At 30.8% G+C, this 19,923-nt stretch overlaps 1 protein-coding gene across 7 annotated transcripts in view; it reads right to left on the bottom strand.

Annotated features, from left to right (window-relative positions):
• Nucleotides 1-19,923, bottom strand: part of LOC121129164 (dystrophin) — a 371,133-nt gene that overhangs the window by 128,858 nt on the left and 222,352 nt on the right. The window contains exons 1-2 of one of the 7 annotated variants that reach the window (XM_040724844.2): nt 6,501-6,730; nt 4,267-6,078 (exon numbers count right to left, since the gene is read on the bottom strand). The exons of the other annotated variants lie outside the window; for them this stretch is intronic. Coding sequence (XP_040580778.1) covers nt 4,267-5,814 — 1,548 coding nt within the window. The 5' untranslated portion in view covers nt 5,815-6,078; nt 6,501-6,730. Of the gene's footprint in view, nt 1-4,266; nt 6,079-6,500; nt 6,731-19,923 lie in introns of those variants that run through there. 7 annotated transcript variants of the gene reach the window in all.

Below are 19,923 nucleotides of genomic sequence, written 5' to 3'. Positions count from 1 at the left end.
TTTTTAATTTGGATATATATTTATTATTGGATTCAGTCTTAAAAAAATAAACAAACATATTCAAATATGTTCATTTTATATTAATCTAGACGAACAAAATAAAATAATTAATAACTTCTTTAATAAAAGATAATTTGGCCTAAAATTAATTAAAATGTATCTTTCATTCTTGTTTAATACGAGCTTTGGTTGATGACTACCTTGTAAATTATAAAGAAAAGATCACATGCAACAACCGTTTTTCCTATTTTAGTTTTTAAAGATAGTTTTTTATTCCAAACATGACACCCTTAATAATAATAATTTATTATTTTTTTCTCTTTTTTCTCTCTTTATTTTCAAAGAATATAAGTATATTATAACAGTTGATGTTATCTTACGCAACACTAACGTTCTCAACCAATCTATACTTATCTGTGTCCCTCTTGTTGTGCCAACATGTCAATTATATAAGTAAGCATCAGTAGGATATTGAATGTTTTATTTAATTAAAAATTTCCAGACTGTTAAGGAATTTATATTTCTAAATTAATATTAAATACAACTTGTATTATAAAGAGTGGTTCAGATAAATAGGGAAAATCTATAAAGGCTTACTACAAACAAAGTATACAGGGTAAAAACATAATTTTTTCATCCTATGAAAGCTACATTTAATGATATTCCATTATTTATAATGAAATTCGCCTCTCTTGATCACCTCTACCACATGGCGCCGGAAGCTTTGACAGACACGGGCAGCCTTGTAGAGATCCACCTTCTTCATTCTAAGGGTAATGGGGTTCTTCATGGACTGCAGAGACGAACAATACTTAGCTCAGGCCTCATACTTGACCATTTTCCAAGATAAAAATCGTATGAGTTCAGGTTCAGTCTGTTTTTTGGTCAAAATCTGGACTAAAAAAGTAGGACATTTTGTGGCCAAGACATTCTGGTTTTTTTGTCCTTTTGGGGGCTTCCCTGTATTGTTGAATGGTGTAATTTCTTCATTGAGATACGTTGTTATTCCTGGGAATGCAAATTATAACTGCAAAGCCAGAAACAGTAGAATGACAAAGCTGGATCTGCATGGGGTTGCCCGAACCTAGCAAAGCTTAAGGCACCTTGTGTCCGAGATTAGGAAGAAAGGCAAATTTCAGTATAAATACTTGATTTTCCTTAAATGTAGCTTTCAACTAATTAAATAATTATGGTTCTAACGCTATGGAGTTCGTTTAGTATAAGTATTTTAAGTTTGTCCCAATTTATCTAGACCACCCTGTACAACATAATAATACATTTCCCACTCCTCTTACACCTCCATTTTTCATATTCACTTATAAGAAGTTTTCAATAATTAATTCCAAAATTTGTTAATACTTAATTTATAAACTATTCAAGTACCACTCTATAAAAATTATAAAAATTGTTAATATTAAGAGCTTTCATAGGGGATAGAGCAAAAATATGACACATCCACAATATTACATGTATATTTCAGTCCCTTGTGGAGATAAACATCCTAGGGAAGGGTTAAGAAAAATAATTAACGTGGCATTTTGTTCCTTTTTATCATTTCAGAACAATACTCTACATATTACAAACTCTTGTATAATTTAAACTGACGGTTTCTAAATTGTATTTATAAACAACCAAAAGGCTCAGGAAATAAATAAAAGAAGATAAAACAACAACCGAAAAAAATGATGACCATTTGTCTAATCTCGTTAAAAAAACTTTATCTATTTATTGTCAAAGAAAGTGGACTTAGGGAAATGATGCACAATAAATACAAAGATATATCTAGTTGGGTAGGAAATAAATATTTTGACATATATTTAGAAATATGTTTGAATTATTAATATAATATATTGTTTTATTTATGTGTGTTGATTTTTAAATCCTAAGCATTATTTTGTGTATAGGTACAGATACAGGGTAGGGCAACAAAAAGTGGACTCGAGAGATGGATTTAGAAATTCATCAATAATTTTATATTTTCAATAATACTCAAGAAAGTATTGTTAACGAAACATGTTGACAAGTTTTTTGCCAAACTTTTTTCACTCAATGTGGTCACCTTCATTATCAATCACAGTCTTTACACGTCACCTGAAGGTCATGCCGGAGTTAATGACAAACTCCTCCCACATGTTTATAACAGCAGCAACTATGGAAGACTTCAGTGAGTCCAAATTTGGGTGTGAGGCCCTGTTGGTACCCCTCTCCGAAGTGCCCCATATAGAAAAGTTCAGTGGGTTTAAATCTGGTGAGGAAGGGGTCTTTGGACAAAAATTGAGCCATGTTATCTGTGTAGATCTTTTGGAACTAGGCGAACGTGTGAAGAGGGAGTAACGTCCTGAGTACATATATTGATACCCTCTGGGTATTTGGCCTTCAGCCACAGCAAGATGGTGTATCTAAGCACCTTAGCCCGGCTAATTTTCTGTCCAGCCTTGAAAAAAGCATCTTCTTTCTATGAAAGGTAACAACGTCGAAGACAATTGTTTGGGCTTGATATTTCGTGTGGTCAACCCCTTCAATCCAGCCGTCGTTCCAGCGGTTGTTGAATTGATTAACTGTGAAAATCTTCTTGTCGCAGAAAATTTCCACAATTTCCCCATTGGTTTTGATCCATCTCAGGATTTTATTGCACCTCTCGAGCCTCCTGGATGTCATGCCCTCTATTGGAAGGTGGTGTGGGGTTCGTGTGAAAGAAAATAACCCCAAGTTGTGCTTTATATCCCTTCTGATGGTCCTTGGAGCCACAATATAGTCGTTGTGTAGGCTATTCATCGACTTAGTGGGATCCTCCTTTATATTATTCTCCAAACTAATTCCAAGTTGTGCTTCATAGCTCTGCGGATGGTTCTAGAAGCGATTTACCGAGTTAGTGGGATCCTCTGTATATTTTTCCCTCAACTTATGGGAACTTTGTATCCCTTTTTAAATTATGTACTTTATTTCCTTACGTAATGGAGAGGTTTTCTCCATTTTTCTAATCTTTGACAACTTAAAACTATGCTCCTATACTGCTTAACAATGTCTGTAATATTGATCCCATCAACTTAACCATCTAAGAAATTGAGATGTGCTACCTTTTTGTATGTTGCACGCTCATGATGATAAAGAGACTAAATGCTTAATATAGTTTGTTTATGTAAAAGGACAGTGAAAAAAAAAATTAAAAACATCACTAAACCTATTCATAGTAATGAGAAAATAAACAAAAATGAACAGTTCACCTTTTACATCCTACACTGTATTCAATAACTCTAAAATTGACATTGTACTAATGTTGGATCAATCTTAAAATACTATAAAGACTGCAATCTTCTTGATTCAGTCCTGATTAATTTGTTGAGTCCTAAGTTTGATTTATATTAAGCTTTTAATATTATGTTATTTAAACTCTTGAAGCTTTGTCAATAGCTGCAATCATAAATCACTGTAAACACATTGATTCATTTAGATATCTTGAATTAACTTAGCGTCTATTTAGCCATATCATATTATACTGGGTAGTCCATTGAAATCAGAATAATTTAAAATTCAATAATTAATTAAGGTTGAGTGATTGAAATTAATTCAAATTTCGATGTATTAAAGCATAAACACTTAGTTACAAAACAAATTATACCTGAGCTCTCTGACTTTTATACAAACCAAGAAAAGGATACTTGAACATGATTGACGTATTTTTGGTCACACACTCCAAGCAGTTTGGCTTCTCCAGGACCACCGTAGACGCTGTCGGCAAGTCCTAAACATAGGAGAGGAAGAAGGGCTCTGTCAAAAAGCCCAAACTGGACAAGTAAAAGTTAAAGAAAACATTCCTAGGCTAACCTCTCAAGTGCATGTGGACTTATGCGAGAGATCTCGGAGTTTCACACTAGACTGTCCAAAAAGCTATTAAAAATGTGGATGGAAAGAGCCTTGTGAGGGTAGAAAGGTCAATTTTGATATGAATAATGAAAAAAAAACAAAATAACATTAATATGTAGTAATTACTACATATTTTATGTAGTAATTATCATCGGTCCTCAATTCTAGTCAGAGAACTTTTAACTCCTCCATAAATATTCAGTGTTGCTATTCACCTTTCATGAGAACATACACTTACATGGTACTTAGACTTTATCTCTTAAACAATGCAATAACTATGAGAACTGCATAGGAAAATATAAAACACCTCACCGCACATATTGCCAACTACAAAAAATACTTTGAATTCTTTTAATGAATATTTTAATAGAAAGAATGAGTTTTGAATTTGAATCGTCTTACCTTGGATATTTTGTCCTGAGTGTTCATCACATTGAATAAGAAGACGAGTCTCTCTAAATGTGTTTGCTCAGAGTCTGATTTAAGATCACTTGTACAATTAAAGGAGTTACTGGTAGGGATTTTGAGAACTTGGGGTCGAGTGGGAGCAGCAACGCTGGTGGATCCTCCAGGAGGCAAACTATTTGAACTACAGGGAGATAGTGTACCTGTAGAAGAGCTACTACTTCCTAGTACGATCTGAGGCTTTGTTGGACTAGCTTGAGAGTTATTATAAAAGTTACTAATGTTTTTGTTATTTCCAGATGGAGATAGGGATCTCGGAGAGACAGAGTCTTCTTGTGATGAGGGAGACGAATACTGTTGTTGCTGCCCAAGGAATCCTGAGGTAGGAAAGGACTGCATGGGATAGAGAGGTTTGTGGTGAGTATTTGATTCTGAGCTTTGAATTAGATTTGGAGGTAGCATAAACTCATAGCCTTGAGCAGGAGTGTTTGGATGTTGAGTCCCTCCATTTGTGGGTCTGGGAGGGGGCGGACCTCTAAAAAATAGACTGTTACTGCTCCCTGAATTGCTATTGTTGTGGCTACTCCCATTTGACTTGAAAATATCAATTTGTGCTTGTATTTCCTGCACTTTCAACTTCAAGGTACCAAAATGAGATTTAGGTAAGGATTGACTCGGGCAAACATCTTCAGAGCTTGACTCTTCTTCTTCTACATCCATAGGCGTTGTTCCCGAGTTATTGACTAATAGACTGTCGAGTGATCGTTGTTTTTCACTCACAAGTTGGGAATTTTTGGCTGCATTTCTCAACAATGAGGACATATCTTTTTCATCTTCTTCTGTGAGACAATCCAGAGAATTGTATGAGCTATTATTCCCAGAACGATCAATGAGAGACTCAGTAGACTCCATTACGACCCCATCATTTTCTTTCATTTTCTCCCGCTCAACTCTAAAGTATTCATAGTTTCTACCAGATGTTTGCCCATCTCCTTTATCAGGGATGATGATTTCGGCACTCATGGGTCGTCTGGGCTTCCTATCCAGGGGATTGTGACCATTATTATTCTTATTGTTAGTGTGGTTATTATTATTTCTAAAGGTAGTAAAAGTGGCAAAGTTTCCAATCTCATCACCAATATCTGACATGGTGACTGAGCGTGGAGGACGTTTTTTAAGAGCATCACGACTAAGACTTGCTGTCCTTTTAGATGAACCACTAGATGTTCGACGATCAATATATGACCAGTCCGTGGATTTGAGAGAGGATTTTCTGTTCTCATTTTGGAAATGATCATTTCCACTGCTACTTTCACTAGGCGAAGTACCACTCTTAGGTAGCGACTCAGTCAGAGTTCTTGACCGAGGTAGAAGTGCCCTTCGAAGGGATGCAAACCCCTGATGTCTTTTGGTAAGAGATGCTTCTTCATGTGCTTCAACTTGCATAAAGGATGGAAGGGATGACGAAGGAGGAATGGACTTGTTGCCACTGGTACTCGAGTTTGTATTGTTTCTCTTACTACGAGAATCTCGAAAGAGATTCATTTTGAATTGTTGTTAGTCAAATATATAATATTAACAGTTTCCAAAATCAATCCCAGAGTTTCGGCTATCACATATTTTGATATTGTTATAGATATAACATGGAGGGGAAATCATTGTTCCTTGATGTGGCTTTGAATCGATTGTTTTTCCTCTTAAATGGAGTTGTAACATAGCATTTCATATTTCTGTTTCAACTTTTTTACCCCGCTTTCTATCACAACAATAAATTGTCAACCTACATCTATGTACGTATTGATTACGTAGCTAAATTAAGTTATATGAAATGAAGGTTTAAACAAAATTAAAGCATCAAACAGAATTTGACTTATTTAATAAAATATTTATGATGCATTTTTTTTTTGTTCTTCATAGAATAAAAAAATTGTTTCGTTTTCTTGGAAAAAGAGAAATTAACAAAGAAATAAAAATTATTATACACGTAGAGAGGCTGAATATGTTAATGAATGAAAATCTTCATTGTTCTTCCTTAGTTATAATCTTACTTTGTGAGTGTATGCTCGTACTAGCAAAGAAACAAAAAATATTGAATAAGAAAATATTAATAAAGTATGTAAAAACTTTTACTTATTATTAACAAAATTTAAGAAAAAATGTCTATACAAAAAAAACAAACACACTCTCTAATCCTATTTGATGCTTCTTTTGCAAAGAATATGTTTAAAAACCTTTTTCGAAAAGAATATTAGAAACCACGAAATAACAAAGACTATTTGGGGAGTCTCAAATAAATTTGTATAAAAGATAGATGATCTATAATTCACAAATAGGATTCACATGACTTCATGATCGTTCTTCTTCTCTCACTCAGAGTCACTGCTACACACACATGGAATTGGAAGGAAGGTTTACTTCACGGGTAATCGGATGAGTGCGAGGGAAAAAACTAAAGAGCATTGATGAAAAAGTTAAATACAAAATAAGGACAGAATCTACGGTGCTGTGGAGAGAGAAGAGAAATAATTCTCTTACTTTCTCGCGTAGAGTATGTGTCTGTAAGGGGAGGAAAGAAAAATAGATAAAGGGCCTCGGGTAGTAGAAGAAGAAGGTAAAATAAAGTAGAAATGGATCTATGCAGGCTCTACACACGACTAAACCCCCACTCATCTCTTCTTCTTCTTGAAAAGAAACACTTTTAACAATTTAAATGCAAATATATTTCATTATTTTATTCCAAATATTTTTTCAGGATGTATTTATATAGCAATAATTTATATTTTTTGTGAATAATTGCTTTATATAATACATACAATTTTATTCATAAGGAAAAAAAATAATACGTAAAAAAAAATCATATCTGTCAGACAACCTCTTCCTGTTAAAATGGCTAAACAGATATGATTATTCGTAACCCTCCAAAAAAAGAATCTCCTTTTCTACAGTCATAGGTAGTAAATTAAATGGAATATCAGAATATTTGGCACTCTATCATTGCATGCTTGTATTTATAACACACTGGCTAGGTCTCTACTTGAATTAAATTTGTTAAAATATATTTCATGGAGTTCTTCTGCGCCATTAAATACATGGTTTTTTTTCAAAAGCATTATATCAGTATATCAACCGGCTAATACTGGAGCGACGACAAATCAAGTATATTGACTAAACGCTTTTGCTCCTTGTGTCTAGAGTGAAACCCTCAACATGTAGTATTCGTATCTCAAATGAATGACTTTTTATATTAACGCTTGAGAGGATTTCAACAATTTCGACCTTCCTAAAATCATAGCCCATCCAAAAGACAACATTGATAAAAAATGAATCTTTATTTTAGCATACCAAGGCTGACTAAAAAATTTGCTACAAAATTTATTTACAGTAAAACCCAGACACTTGGGCACCTCTGTATTCAAAAACTGAAGATACAAACTTTGGTATAGTATTTTTTGTTGAATAAATGCAACTTTAGGGTACAAACTTGATAGTTGTGAAAGGTTTAATACGTTTTATGTTTTCCCTTAGGGGGAAAACTGATTTGGAACGAATTGAGTAGCATCGAGCTCAGAAAATCTACTATTTTTTACGAGTTGTATTGTATTTTTGCAATATGTGCCACAAATTAAGTTTCATAAGGCTGTTTAGGTGCCAAAATATCATATTCTAAAACTCAATTCCTACACCTACAAGAATTAATAGAGGTTTCAAATGCCTAAAATTGTATTCAACTTAACAATACAAAACAGAGAGGGATTGAGTTTGAAAATTGGATTTAGAGTTTATTTTTAGAATTGAATAAGTACTTCATAAAATTAATAAATCGATGTGTTATTTTGAACAATCCTGTACACAAATGATAAAAAAATCAATAATTCTCAGTTCTACTTTCATAATAACTTTTTAAAAAATAAATAAAAAGTAAATTATAGAAAATTAAGATACTTTTAGTATTTGTGTAGTAGTAGTTTGAGATGACATAAATTTAAGATTCATAAATAAAAATAAAACTCATAAATTCACATTACTTCTATAAGTAGTCCACTTCTACCTATATAACCCTGGGGGTAAATATGCCAAACGTAAAGTTACACATTGGTTAAAACATGGGCCCTTTTATTAATGATCTTTGGCATATATATATATAATATTTCAACCAAATTTAATCAATTACTAACAAATTATGTATAAGTTCATCACGAAAGCCAAGACATAATAAAATACAAAAACAGCTGGTATTCACAAGAAAATATCAAAATATTACAAATCAAAATGTATTAATTGATACAGAACATATTCTAACCCTTTAGATCTTTCAAACCATCTGCAAAAATTATTTTAAAATAATATTATATTTTTCTTGACCCTTTTAAGTCAATTTGATGTATGACATTCAAATGAATTTGTGTAAAAGTTGTAATACATTCAGACAAATATTTTCTCACGATACCAATATTTTCATAATCATTCATGTACATAATTAATATTGGTATTTCAGTGCTTTTGGGATACTTTTTCAAATAACAATATCATGAGCAGTTTACGTGATATACTTATAAAAGTAACGTCAGTTTTTTTTTACATGGAATGGGATTTAGCTCATAAATTTGAAGACACTTTGATGATAAGATGCTTTAAATTATTGTTCCTTTATTTTGATAGTTACGTAATCAGCGTGTGTTTTTTGTAGTAACAAATACCAGTTCCACTATCAATTTAATATAGTACTATTACAAATGATTAATTGCTTAAGTATCTTTATAGTGCTGGTTTACCGAAGCACAATAGTACTCAGTAACTGAGCCAAACCAAATTTGTTAAATATCTAAGGTCTCCCGTTATGTCTTGTACGCAATTGAACTTCAAATTTCATTCTTGGGACTAATAAATTTTAATGACTTTATAAATAATTGGTTCTTAAACCATAGTCCATGGCCTAAATTAGGAATTATTTATAAAAGTATTCATGGTGTAATTATAAACACATTTTCCCGAATTTACTTTTTATGTAATAATGGCAAATTTGTTGATTAATGAAGCAGGAAATGGAATATAGGAGTTTGTGAAATCTTTTTTATTATTTTGATCAACATATTATTTCTATTTTTTCTAAATAGGTTGTTGTACTGACACACAAAATTTAAATGTAGGGGTTGATGTTTTTTTCATAAGTATCTTTATATAAATAAACAATATTTTATCCCATATTGTTAACTTTTTAATACAATACTAAAATGATTTATGTTGCATATACGAAACATACCAACAGAACGCTTATTTAATGTAATATTCAATGAAAATGTGTCGAATTGTAACTTGCTTTTACATCCATAACAACCTGTTGGCAATTGTTAATATGATGTAGTATCAGCAAATCTGCAAAATAGGTAGTTACAGGTGTCACAGCTGAGTGAGAGTGTGTCATATGTCTAATTCAAGAGCCAAAAAAAATTATAATCTCGTCACGATAGTTGCATTTAAAAATTACAAAATGATTTTCTAGAATAATGTAACTATTTTAATATACACGTATTTACTAGAGTATTCTGTTAAATATGTAACATTTTGTGGCTTGTATTTATTATCTTGCAAATGTGGGGGAAAAAATCTTACTTTTAATTATTTACCCAGTATGAAATGCTTCAGACGTTGCAAATGTCTAGTGTGTAAAAAAACAGAAAATATTGTGCAATATCTACATTGCTTCTGTAACTATCATAAATAATAGTAAGAAATCTAGTCGTTATGCTATTTTATTAAAAAAATGTGTTAATGTAAATATTTAATAACTAAGTTATTATTATTTTTCATGATTTGATCCAATAATTTAATAACTAATAGGACTCACAATAATTTATATACTAATGGAACTTAATGCTACTGTTAATAGTGATCGGTTAATTAATTAACCGGCTCCCAGCGGGGTCCAAAGGATCTTTCTATATTTTTATAAAAATAGCTAGCTGATTTGATTCCTAATAGATGATATATATACATCCTAACATTGTTCCTAACTGTCCTAAATCATTATGGCCTGTAATGGGTTAAAATAAAGATTTTTTTTCTAATATTACTGAACACAGAGGCGAAAAAAGCTACATTCAATGTATCACAGAATGTATTTTCAAGACATTTTTATATATACTGGTAGTTGCATAAATACGTGGACTAATTTTTAAACGCTTATATCTCGAGGTTCCGTGACCGGAAATAAAAAGTTCTAGCACAAGTAACTCGGTAAATCTTTTGGCTTTATTTTTGTTTCTCTTACTCGCATCAAACAAAGTCGTTTTCTATGAATGACGAAGACAAACGTCCTATGGTTGCCACTCTCCTCCGCGCCAGTAGGTCTGTCAAGGAGATAATCAAGGACACTGGACTATCCAGTACTACTGTGTTCAAGGTCCAGAAGCTTGTCAAGGAGGGAAAAGATCTGAAAGACGGTGTTCGGACCGGCAGACCACGGAAAATCAATGTGGATGAGGTGAAGGAGGCCTTCACAAAAACATTTGGCCACCTCAATCCCCTGATTTGAATCCCCTTGGCTACAGTGTGTGGTGGCAAATTGAGAAGAAGGCTTGTGCTACCCACCACCCGAATTTGGGCTCAGTGAAGGCCAGTGTCAATGATCAACGGGCAGCCGTGGAATACCATTACATCATCAATGTGTGCAAGGCCTTCCGCGGGCGCTTGGAGTATGTCATAGCAGCTGATGGCGCTAATATTCAGTAATTATATTCAATTGTATACCAGAATAAATTCTCTATTATATAATTCTTTAAAAAAATACGTCATATGAATTTTATTACACATTTAATTATTTGCCACAAATAGTTCACGTATTTATGCAACTACAGGTATATCAGTTGTTCCAACCTTTAGTCAATGACGCAATTAAAAAGAATCTACTGTATATTTATAAATTGTTTGCATCGTTCTTTAAATATATATATGAATGCCTTTGCTCTGTTACCTGCTTTCTTAGAGAAGAGAAAGTGTTTATTTATAATAAACATTATCTTACCAAATAGGTACAATAACTCAATAATAGTAAACACAAAAAATATGTATGTAAAGATTTAAAAAAACATAGCCTAGAACGTCCTTGCGGTGATTTGTATTTGACAATCTGAGCTAAAGATTCCACAAATCGGCATTTTCTCGGATATGTGTCGGTATCCATCTTTAAACTTAAATATTCAAGTAAATTTCAGCTACACAAACATTACGGATAAGATCCAAAACCAAAATTAACAGGTTACTTCTCTGAAATTTTAGGAGCAATTTGGCTAAAGTTAGGAACTCAATATATTTACATTTTCAAATCAAATAATATCTAGCTTGCCCTTTTCTTCTCTAACTCACACAACTTTTTGGATACATGGATATGCCCGGAGTTGTAAAAATGAGCTCATCATAAAGCAATCTTTGTAAATAATTGATTTCATCAATTTGACTTGGTGTTCGTGGATATTGTCCTCACATCTATGGCACCCCAATTACTGACTATAAGTTCATTACTCATCATTATTTGAGTCGTTATAAAATAGATATTCAGAGGTAATGAATGTATTTCTCGATCTTACATGGTTCTTACGAAGATGAGTTGAACGATTGAAGAAGTAAATTTAAATGAATAAAGTAAAATTGAGGACCTAATATTGAGTAATTCTTACCATTGTCTTATTTTGCAATATACCGATAGGCAAAGTTAATCTAATAAACCTTCATAGCAGATAATATGCACTTTTTCAAGTATTTTATCATAATTTTAGGTCTATAATGTTTTCTATTGCAAGGCAATGACAAAAAGACAGCAAAATAAATCAAATTAGTGACCAAAACGCAATTGTTATTGAATTGTTAATGTGACGATTTAACAATGGATAACTTGCTTTAACATCAACATAGTAAAATAATGTTACAGGCATATGTAACAGAATTTACTCTTGCAACCTCACACTAAAATTAGGCCCAAATATTAAAATGGCCAAGGCGAATTTTGGAAAAAATAAAAACTATTTTTGACTCCTTATATATGCCTCATCCATACTTTAAATAAAAATGAGTGAAAAGAAACGTCGTCAATTTTTATATAATGTAATTTAAAGATTAGTGTATGACGGAGTTAGGAAAAAAATCAGTTAGTCCATTCCAAAGAATGTAGATTAGAAGTAAAATAAAAAATTATTTGAAAAAAATATGTCATATAAATAGATTTAAATTTTATTTAAAAAAATGATTTTTTTCGGAAATTCGAACATTTTGCTGAGATGTATGGTCAGATCAATGACCGCTATAGGTGGTATACGTACCGCGTCTGCAAAGTTATTATTGTTTTTTCAATAGGTAGAATTAATTTTCGAAGGATAGCATAAAAAATATTTTGTACAATTAATGTACAGTTCTATAACTGTTTTTTTTTTTAAGTCAATTATATTTAATTGGATTTTATTAATGCATATTTTTTAAAAGAAGAAACTAATTTTACTTTGAAAATAGGTCCAAACGCTTAAATAAATTTTTCATTTTATAATTTTTTTTAAAAACTTTAAGATAAGTTATTTAGAATACAGTACCACAATTTGTAATTATGAACATGCCACAAATTTCTTGTTGACTATTTAAAGCTCAAACTTTTTTCTTGAGCCGAAAATTAAAATGGAAATCGGACAGGAAATTCAAATTTCCTCAAAACGCCCATTAAATTTTCTCTAAACTCTCAAATTTGACAATAAGAAATGTTAAACTGGTAAAAAAACATTTTGTACACAATTTCGTTAAGAAAACCCCTGTTTTTACATGCTTTTATATGAATATATGGATACCTAATTTAATATTCATTATAATAATAATACAGAAAAATATTAAGTGGTATGAATTTGTATTTTATTTCAAGTAGTATCTATTTAATATCTCCTTGAATTATAACGTAAAACAGAAAAAAAAAACATTTTTAAAAATAATATATGTATTTGAATAAAAAGTTAAATATTCATTTTAACAACAAAATAAAAAGTTTTTTTGATTTTTAATAAGTATATCTTTTTTAAACAGAAAAAAATATTGGTATTTTTTATGTAAGTGTGATAAACGTACTATTTATCTATTTTTAAAAGGTTTTCTCAGTTTAAAATATTCAATATTATGGGTTTTCAGCATAAATATTTAATATTTTGGTTTGTCAGCATAAATACAATTTTATATAAAAATCTAGGAAGTAAAATTTATGAATTTATTTTACAACCAGTGCAATAGTTTATGCTATTATTTCGTTCAATTATTGGCTTTTTATTCAAATTTCTCAACGGAGTTATGATTTAAATAAGTAAGCTATAGTTTAGAAACTGAATTTGGTTTTTTAGTTTAAATTTGACCGTAATCTGGGCATTTCAAATAAAATCTATAAGTATATAATTTTTTCATATTGACAGTGTTATTTTTGTCTGCTATAATTGAATTTAATTCGTCCCCAAATGTATTTGGCAGAACAATTATGAAACAAAGATAGAAACTTTTGTAAATTTTTCGTACATATTTAAATTAAAGGAAGGCTAATCGAACCTTTGGTTCCTTAAAATAAATTTGAATACACGGAACCTTTCGTGAAAACTTGGTAAAACTATATAAACTTTACTGGGCAAACCATTTTTATTTACTCATCTCTATTGAGCAATTTATGAGAACTTGAGAGACATTTTTTACAACTTTTCTATAAACAATATTGTAAAACACATAATTACCTGACGATAGCTAAGAAAAACATCGTCTTAGTCGCCACCATGAGCACACAGTACAGGAAAAGGATAGAGATAAAGGGTGCTCCTCCGCACCGAATTGCCCCTGAAGGAACAGACTGGGGTCTCAATGATGAGAATTTACAATGAGACCTTTGTAGAGCGGTGCTTTCTCAATCCTCTTATCATACTGCTTGCCTATGGTTGCAACTAAGACTTTCTTAGCAATTGACAGATAATTATGTTCTCGACAACATTGCTCATAGAAAAATTGTAAAAAAATGGACTCCTACCCTCCCAAAATGTACATAATAGAGATGGGAAAATAACAACGGTTGACCCGGTATGTCCTTTAAATCTTAATGTACAGATTTTAGATCTAGAATCCTTCCAAAAACTACCTGATTAAGTTTTCTGGAAAAGGAGTAAAAAGCTACGCTTGTATCGTTTTTTCCTTCATTGGGAGATAACAACAACTATCAATGGAAAATGAAAATACTTTTCAAAAGTGCCATTAAGGATGTTGTTTCGAAAATAATTTTTATATTTTATAAATACTAACAATAAGTTGACAGTTATAGTCTTCCATTATCGCCGCTGGTGATATAACTAAATAAAAATAAAATATTGGAATAAAGTTGATTGACAGGTAATAACTCTAAGCAATGATAGGCTGTCCCCTTATCATATAAAAACCACGTGGTCGATTGAAATCTGATTACTTACTAATTCTATCATTAATGAAGGTTGAGTAATTGAAATTAATTCATATTTTGATATATGAAAGCATAAACGATTAATTGCGAAACAAAATAAACTTAAGCTTGCTGGCTTACGTACGAGCAAATAAAATGACAATTCAAACGTGATAGACAAATTTCCGTTCGCAAACTCCAAGCAGTTGGGCGTCTCCAGCTCCAAGTCCGAAACACTGCATAGAAAGAAACGTTTTCCTTTAAAAAGACCAAATTGGACCTGAAGGAGTTAAAGAAAAGAACCCAGGACAATCTACTCAAGTCCATAAGGGGCTATGCAAGAGATCTTGGGATTTCACATGAGACTCTACAGACAACTATGAAAAATGTGAGTAAAGAGAGACTTGTGAGGGTGGAAAGGCCACTTTTGATACTAGCAATGTAAAAAACCATTTTTTTTTCAAGTCTCTTTTGAGTTCTTTTGAACTCCGACTACCTCGACTTTGCTTTTTGGGTGTATTTCGAGGAGAAGGCCTTCAGTGTCCTTCATCAAAACACCGACGATATTACAGATGACTTCATCACCGGGGGTGCCAGGCCTTCTCCCACTATCTGGGAAGCTGTCATTGCAGCTAAAGGCTGCTACATTAATCATTAAGATAGCTCAGATACACATCTAATTAAATTATTAATTTTTTATATTTCTATTGTTAATTAAAAATTATATGTTTAATATTAAAATTCACTGTGCTCAAACTTTAGTGACAAAAGCACCTGCTAGCTTGACTCTATTGTTAGTCTTAGTTAAATCTTATTTCCCCGCCTAAGATGTGGCTTTGTAGGTAACTTCATCATTTTTTTGATGTTTTCTTTACTTTAACGGAGTTTAACTTGTTCACTCATTAAAAAAATGAATTCATTGAGGTTGCTTGGCTTGTCCTGGAGTAATATTAAACGCTCCATACACTCCAAAAAAGTATTGCCAAGACAGTTAACTGTACAAATGAAGATCACTACTTTGTTTTAGAGCTTTAGTATATTATCAAAAAACTAAAAAAAAAAAAAAAGATAGAGAAAAAGTAAAAAACTTTTCCCCCTATTTTTGGTGAACAATAATTATCGGTTGTTTAATTCATTATTGGCTTTCTATTTTCTACGCAATTTACATACATATATATATATATATATATATGTAGAACATACATTTAGGTTTCAATAAAGTGAACAAAGTATTGAGTTACATCACCCATATACATACACATACAACCATTGTGTTGGTTATAGTAGGAGTGTTAATATTTATTGAAGAAATATAATATGGGTATAGTTTTTAATCGTTATATTGCTCAAAAGGTTTTTTTACAAGTTGATATATATAACATTGTGTGGCGTTTCTTTTATATTAGTTAGTTTTATTGTAGATCCTTTTAGTGAGGAACAAGGCGATTATCATGTCATGGGATAGTTTTTGTAGAGCACGAACAGAAGGTAAGAGCCGCACTCATGATATTACAAGAGGCTGGCATTTCGTGGAGCGCGAGGAAAAGGCAGGAGCAAGAGACATAATAGAACTGAATAAAGATGCTGGTTAACATCAGCTTTCTACTATATGGTTTAAATTGATAAAATGTATTCCTGCTAAGTAAAAGAGAACCATCATAATTGAAAAAAAATTAGTCCAGACAAAATAATGTGGTAAAACTATATTTTAACACACAATCGTGGTCTGAAAAGTTTCCAACCTCAACGTAAAGATGACAAAACTCGTAAATGAAAGCTATTCACATCTATCTAGCATCTGCTGGCAATTACTCATCAAAGTTTCAGCCATTTTAAAGACACAGGTATTATACAACAGAGGTTTGAGTGAGTTGATGTGATTATTTTTTTTTTTTACTTTAAAACGGTCCTTTTGTAAGTCCCCACACTCCTCCCAGTGATGCTTCCATCCCTGTACCCCGTCCCGTCTGCGAGTGTGTAGAGTTACATAGAGACTATGTTTTAAAAAAAACAAAAAAAAACAAAAAAAAACCATCACATCAACTAACTCACACGACTGTTACATAACAATTGTGTGACCACAATGGCTAAAGCTATAATGAATATAAACATTTGATGGATGTTATATAGATGTGCTTAGCTTTTATTACGATTGCTCTTGTCTTCACGTTGAGGTTGGAAACTTGTCATACAAAAAAACATTATGCTAGAAATGTTTCCTAAAGTAGCACTAATTATTTATATTTTATAACTTTTAAAAGATTATTTTGGAAAGAACTATTGGAATTTGCTTCAAAGCTATATATTTAATGGCATTACGTTGTTATGTAGTAGAGGAGTCTCCTTGATCCTTTATGAGGTCTTTTGCAGGAACAAAAAGCCAATTATTAATTTTTTTGGTGATTTTATTTTCTGCAGTGAGTGAAAGAAATTCTATTATCAAGTAAAATGAAATCGTTTTTAATATTTAAGATTAGAACTTAGTAATTTTTTTTATTGAATATTATGATTATATATTATTAAAAGAACATTTAATAAAAGTTATATTAATTAAAATATTTAATTAGTAAAAAAATTAATAATAAAATATTTATAGCAAAAAAAAAAAACATTAGATATTTCATATTAGTATAATTATATTGTCAACAACTCTTTCTACCCCCTAATTAGAAGCGTTCTCAGTGTTGAAATCAAATGGACTCATATTAAGTTTTGAACTAATTGAAAAAAACGACTGAGCACTTTAGTTATTTTACTTCTTTGAAATCGATAAAAATTGGAAGTGTTGTTCCTTTTTACCAAAACCTGTCAACATTATAATTTTGTCCTTAACCATTAAATTTCTTTTGATTCGACTCATTTTAGAATAGCAAAATATAAAAAATTTATGTTTGAAATCAACATACATATTACAAACTACAATTTATACAATGAATAACATCACTGTTGTGAAAAATAGGAAAATTCCTTTTTAATTTTTACTTAAGTATTTTTATTTTCAGGGAAAGTTTGATAAAGACAATAATTATTGCTATGCATTAGAGGACATTAAAAAACAACAAGGCCGCTTAGCAAAAAGGAAAATTTAGCCTTAAAACATATCTAGCCCTGTTTGGAAAAAAAATGGTTAACACTACGTAGTTTTGAATAATAACCCATTAATGACGTCACAGAGAACAGGGGAAAAACATTTGAAAGTATAAAAATACGATCAACTTTAAAAAAAATTTCAGATAGCACCATCAAACAAAAACACATTTTTTTAGGCTGTAGAACAGCATAAGCTCAATTTAGTAATGTTGGATTCCTGGATTTCAAAAATGTCCTTATTTTTTTTTTCAATTAGCTCCATGGCGTTCAGAAAGAACCCATAAAGGTTTTTTTTGTTTTGGCTATTTTTAAGGTTCAAAGCCTTTTTAAATACTTAGTATGAAAGACACGGATAAATGATGTGAATATATATTTCTTAGCCTAATTGTTAACAACTTTGAAAATCAAGCATTTAAAATGTGTGTATCATGCTTATGACTTGGAGGTATCAAATATATTGCTTAAAGTTGAAAAATTGCGCTTTTATTCGGAATTCATAATTTCAAGACGAATAATTTCACAAAGTTTAAAAGTATCTCATTAGATAGATAAAAGTCTTTAATTTAGTATATGTATCAAAAGAGCCTCCAAAAAACGCTCCATATCGTTAGGGAGGGAGGGCACGTAGTTCTTGGGACAGGGGTAAAGAAAAATACCCTGTAGTTTATTAACAAACCCTTATATTTAAAGTATAGAAACTTTCACACCTAAATCATATTTATACCCCTTCATATAAATCATTTAGTGCGCTATAAGATATGAGCCCCACGCCGTACAATCAAACAAACTTAACAGTATTAACCTTGAAAAAAATATAATCCAAAACAATTATAGTATACATATATCACATACCAAATTGGGAAAATAAACTTTTTGGCCAAAAAACTTTTTATCTTTTTCTCTTTAATGCAATTTCATAATGTATGAATTTTAAACAAACAAAAAGCAAACTTTATTTGACACTAAATTTATAGTTTATGAGTTATGATATGTAAGACATATATACATAATTGTTTGTTAAACAAACTGTTATCATAAATTTAATAAGATGCTTAACTCTGTTTAATAGAAATAAGTCAAAAAACATAAGCCAATTTAAATTTTTGCTTAGAGTTCTTTAGAATTATCATTATCTCTCTTTATGTACTTTGATGGTTTGACGTGCTGCCAAGTGACCGTTATAGTATTTGTTAGGATAAATAATATTTCTCTTTGAACCTTTTTTTTGTTCATTTAAAACATAACTATTGTCAAATTAGACAAATATCTTTGATTTATTAAAACAAAAAATACTTTATGTGTATATTGTTTTTATTCCACTGTCCCTGTAACTCAATCTATTTTGTCTTTTTCCTTGCTCTTGCGCTCAAACTTTCAACAACGTAGCTTTAATCTTTTTAAACAAAGAAGGAAATCGTAGGTATTTAAGCTAAAATTCTTGTATTCTATTTTTTAGAAAGAAAGTAGCTCATTAATTTAGAATTATTAGCAAATTACAGAATTAATTATTATCGTGGTTTCAAAGAACCTTAATTATGTGTTCTTAGAATTTATCTATACCAACAATAAATTTAAAAAAAAGAATATGGAAATATCTTTCTTTATTAAACATTTCTTGTTTGATATAAATGTTTAAAATTTATGAATGATCTATCCTTTACAGTCTACGAATTTTTAAATTATTTCTTCCAACTACTCATTTAGGTTATTAATTCACAGGTATGAAATATGTCGACATAAAGAGTAATATTATCTTACTGAAGCTTACCGTATCACATATCAGAGCAAAAAAACTTCAATATTACTAAAATATCAATCTTTCATGTAAGGGTTGCTAAATACTCTAGATAAGTAACCTTATTTCAATTTGTTGTGGGTAAGTAAAAGAGTGTTTGGATATAAAAAAATGCTACTATTTTTCGATAAAATAAAAACCTTTACTCTATGAGAAATAACATACGAAATTATATTGGTAACAGAAACATCTATGAAATAATTTTGTAAAAAACGACTTTGAGTGACAAAATTATTTTATTTATACATCAGAGGATATCTCTACAAAATATTCTTTTGTTACAACTTTTAACAAAATAATATCAGATTTTTGTGACACAAATTGATATTTATTAAATAGC

This window comes from Lepeophtheirus salmonis, chromosome 14 (assembly GCF_016086655.4).
Source record: "Lepeophtheirus salmonis chromosome 14, UVic_Lsal_1.4, whole genome shotgun sequence".
NCBI classification, from domain to species: domain Eukaryota; kingdom Metazoa; phylum Arthropoda; class Copepoda; order Siphonostomatoida; family Caligidae; genus Lepeophtheirus; species Lepeophtheirus salmonis.
The sequence above is the reverse complement of the archived record's forward strand: the minus strand, read 5'-3'. Positions and strand labels throughout refer to the sequence as shown.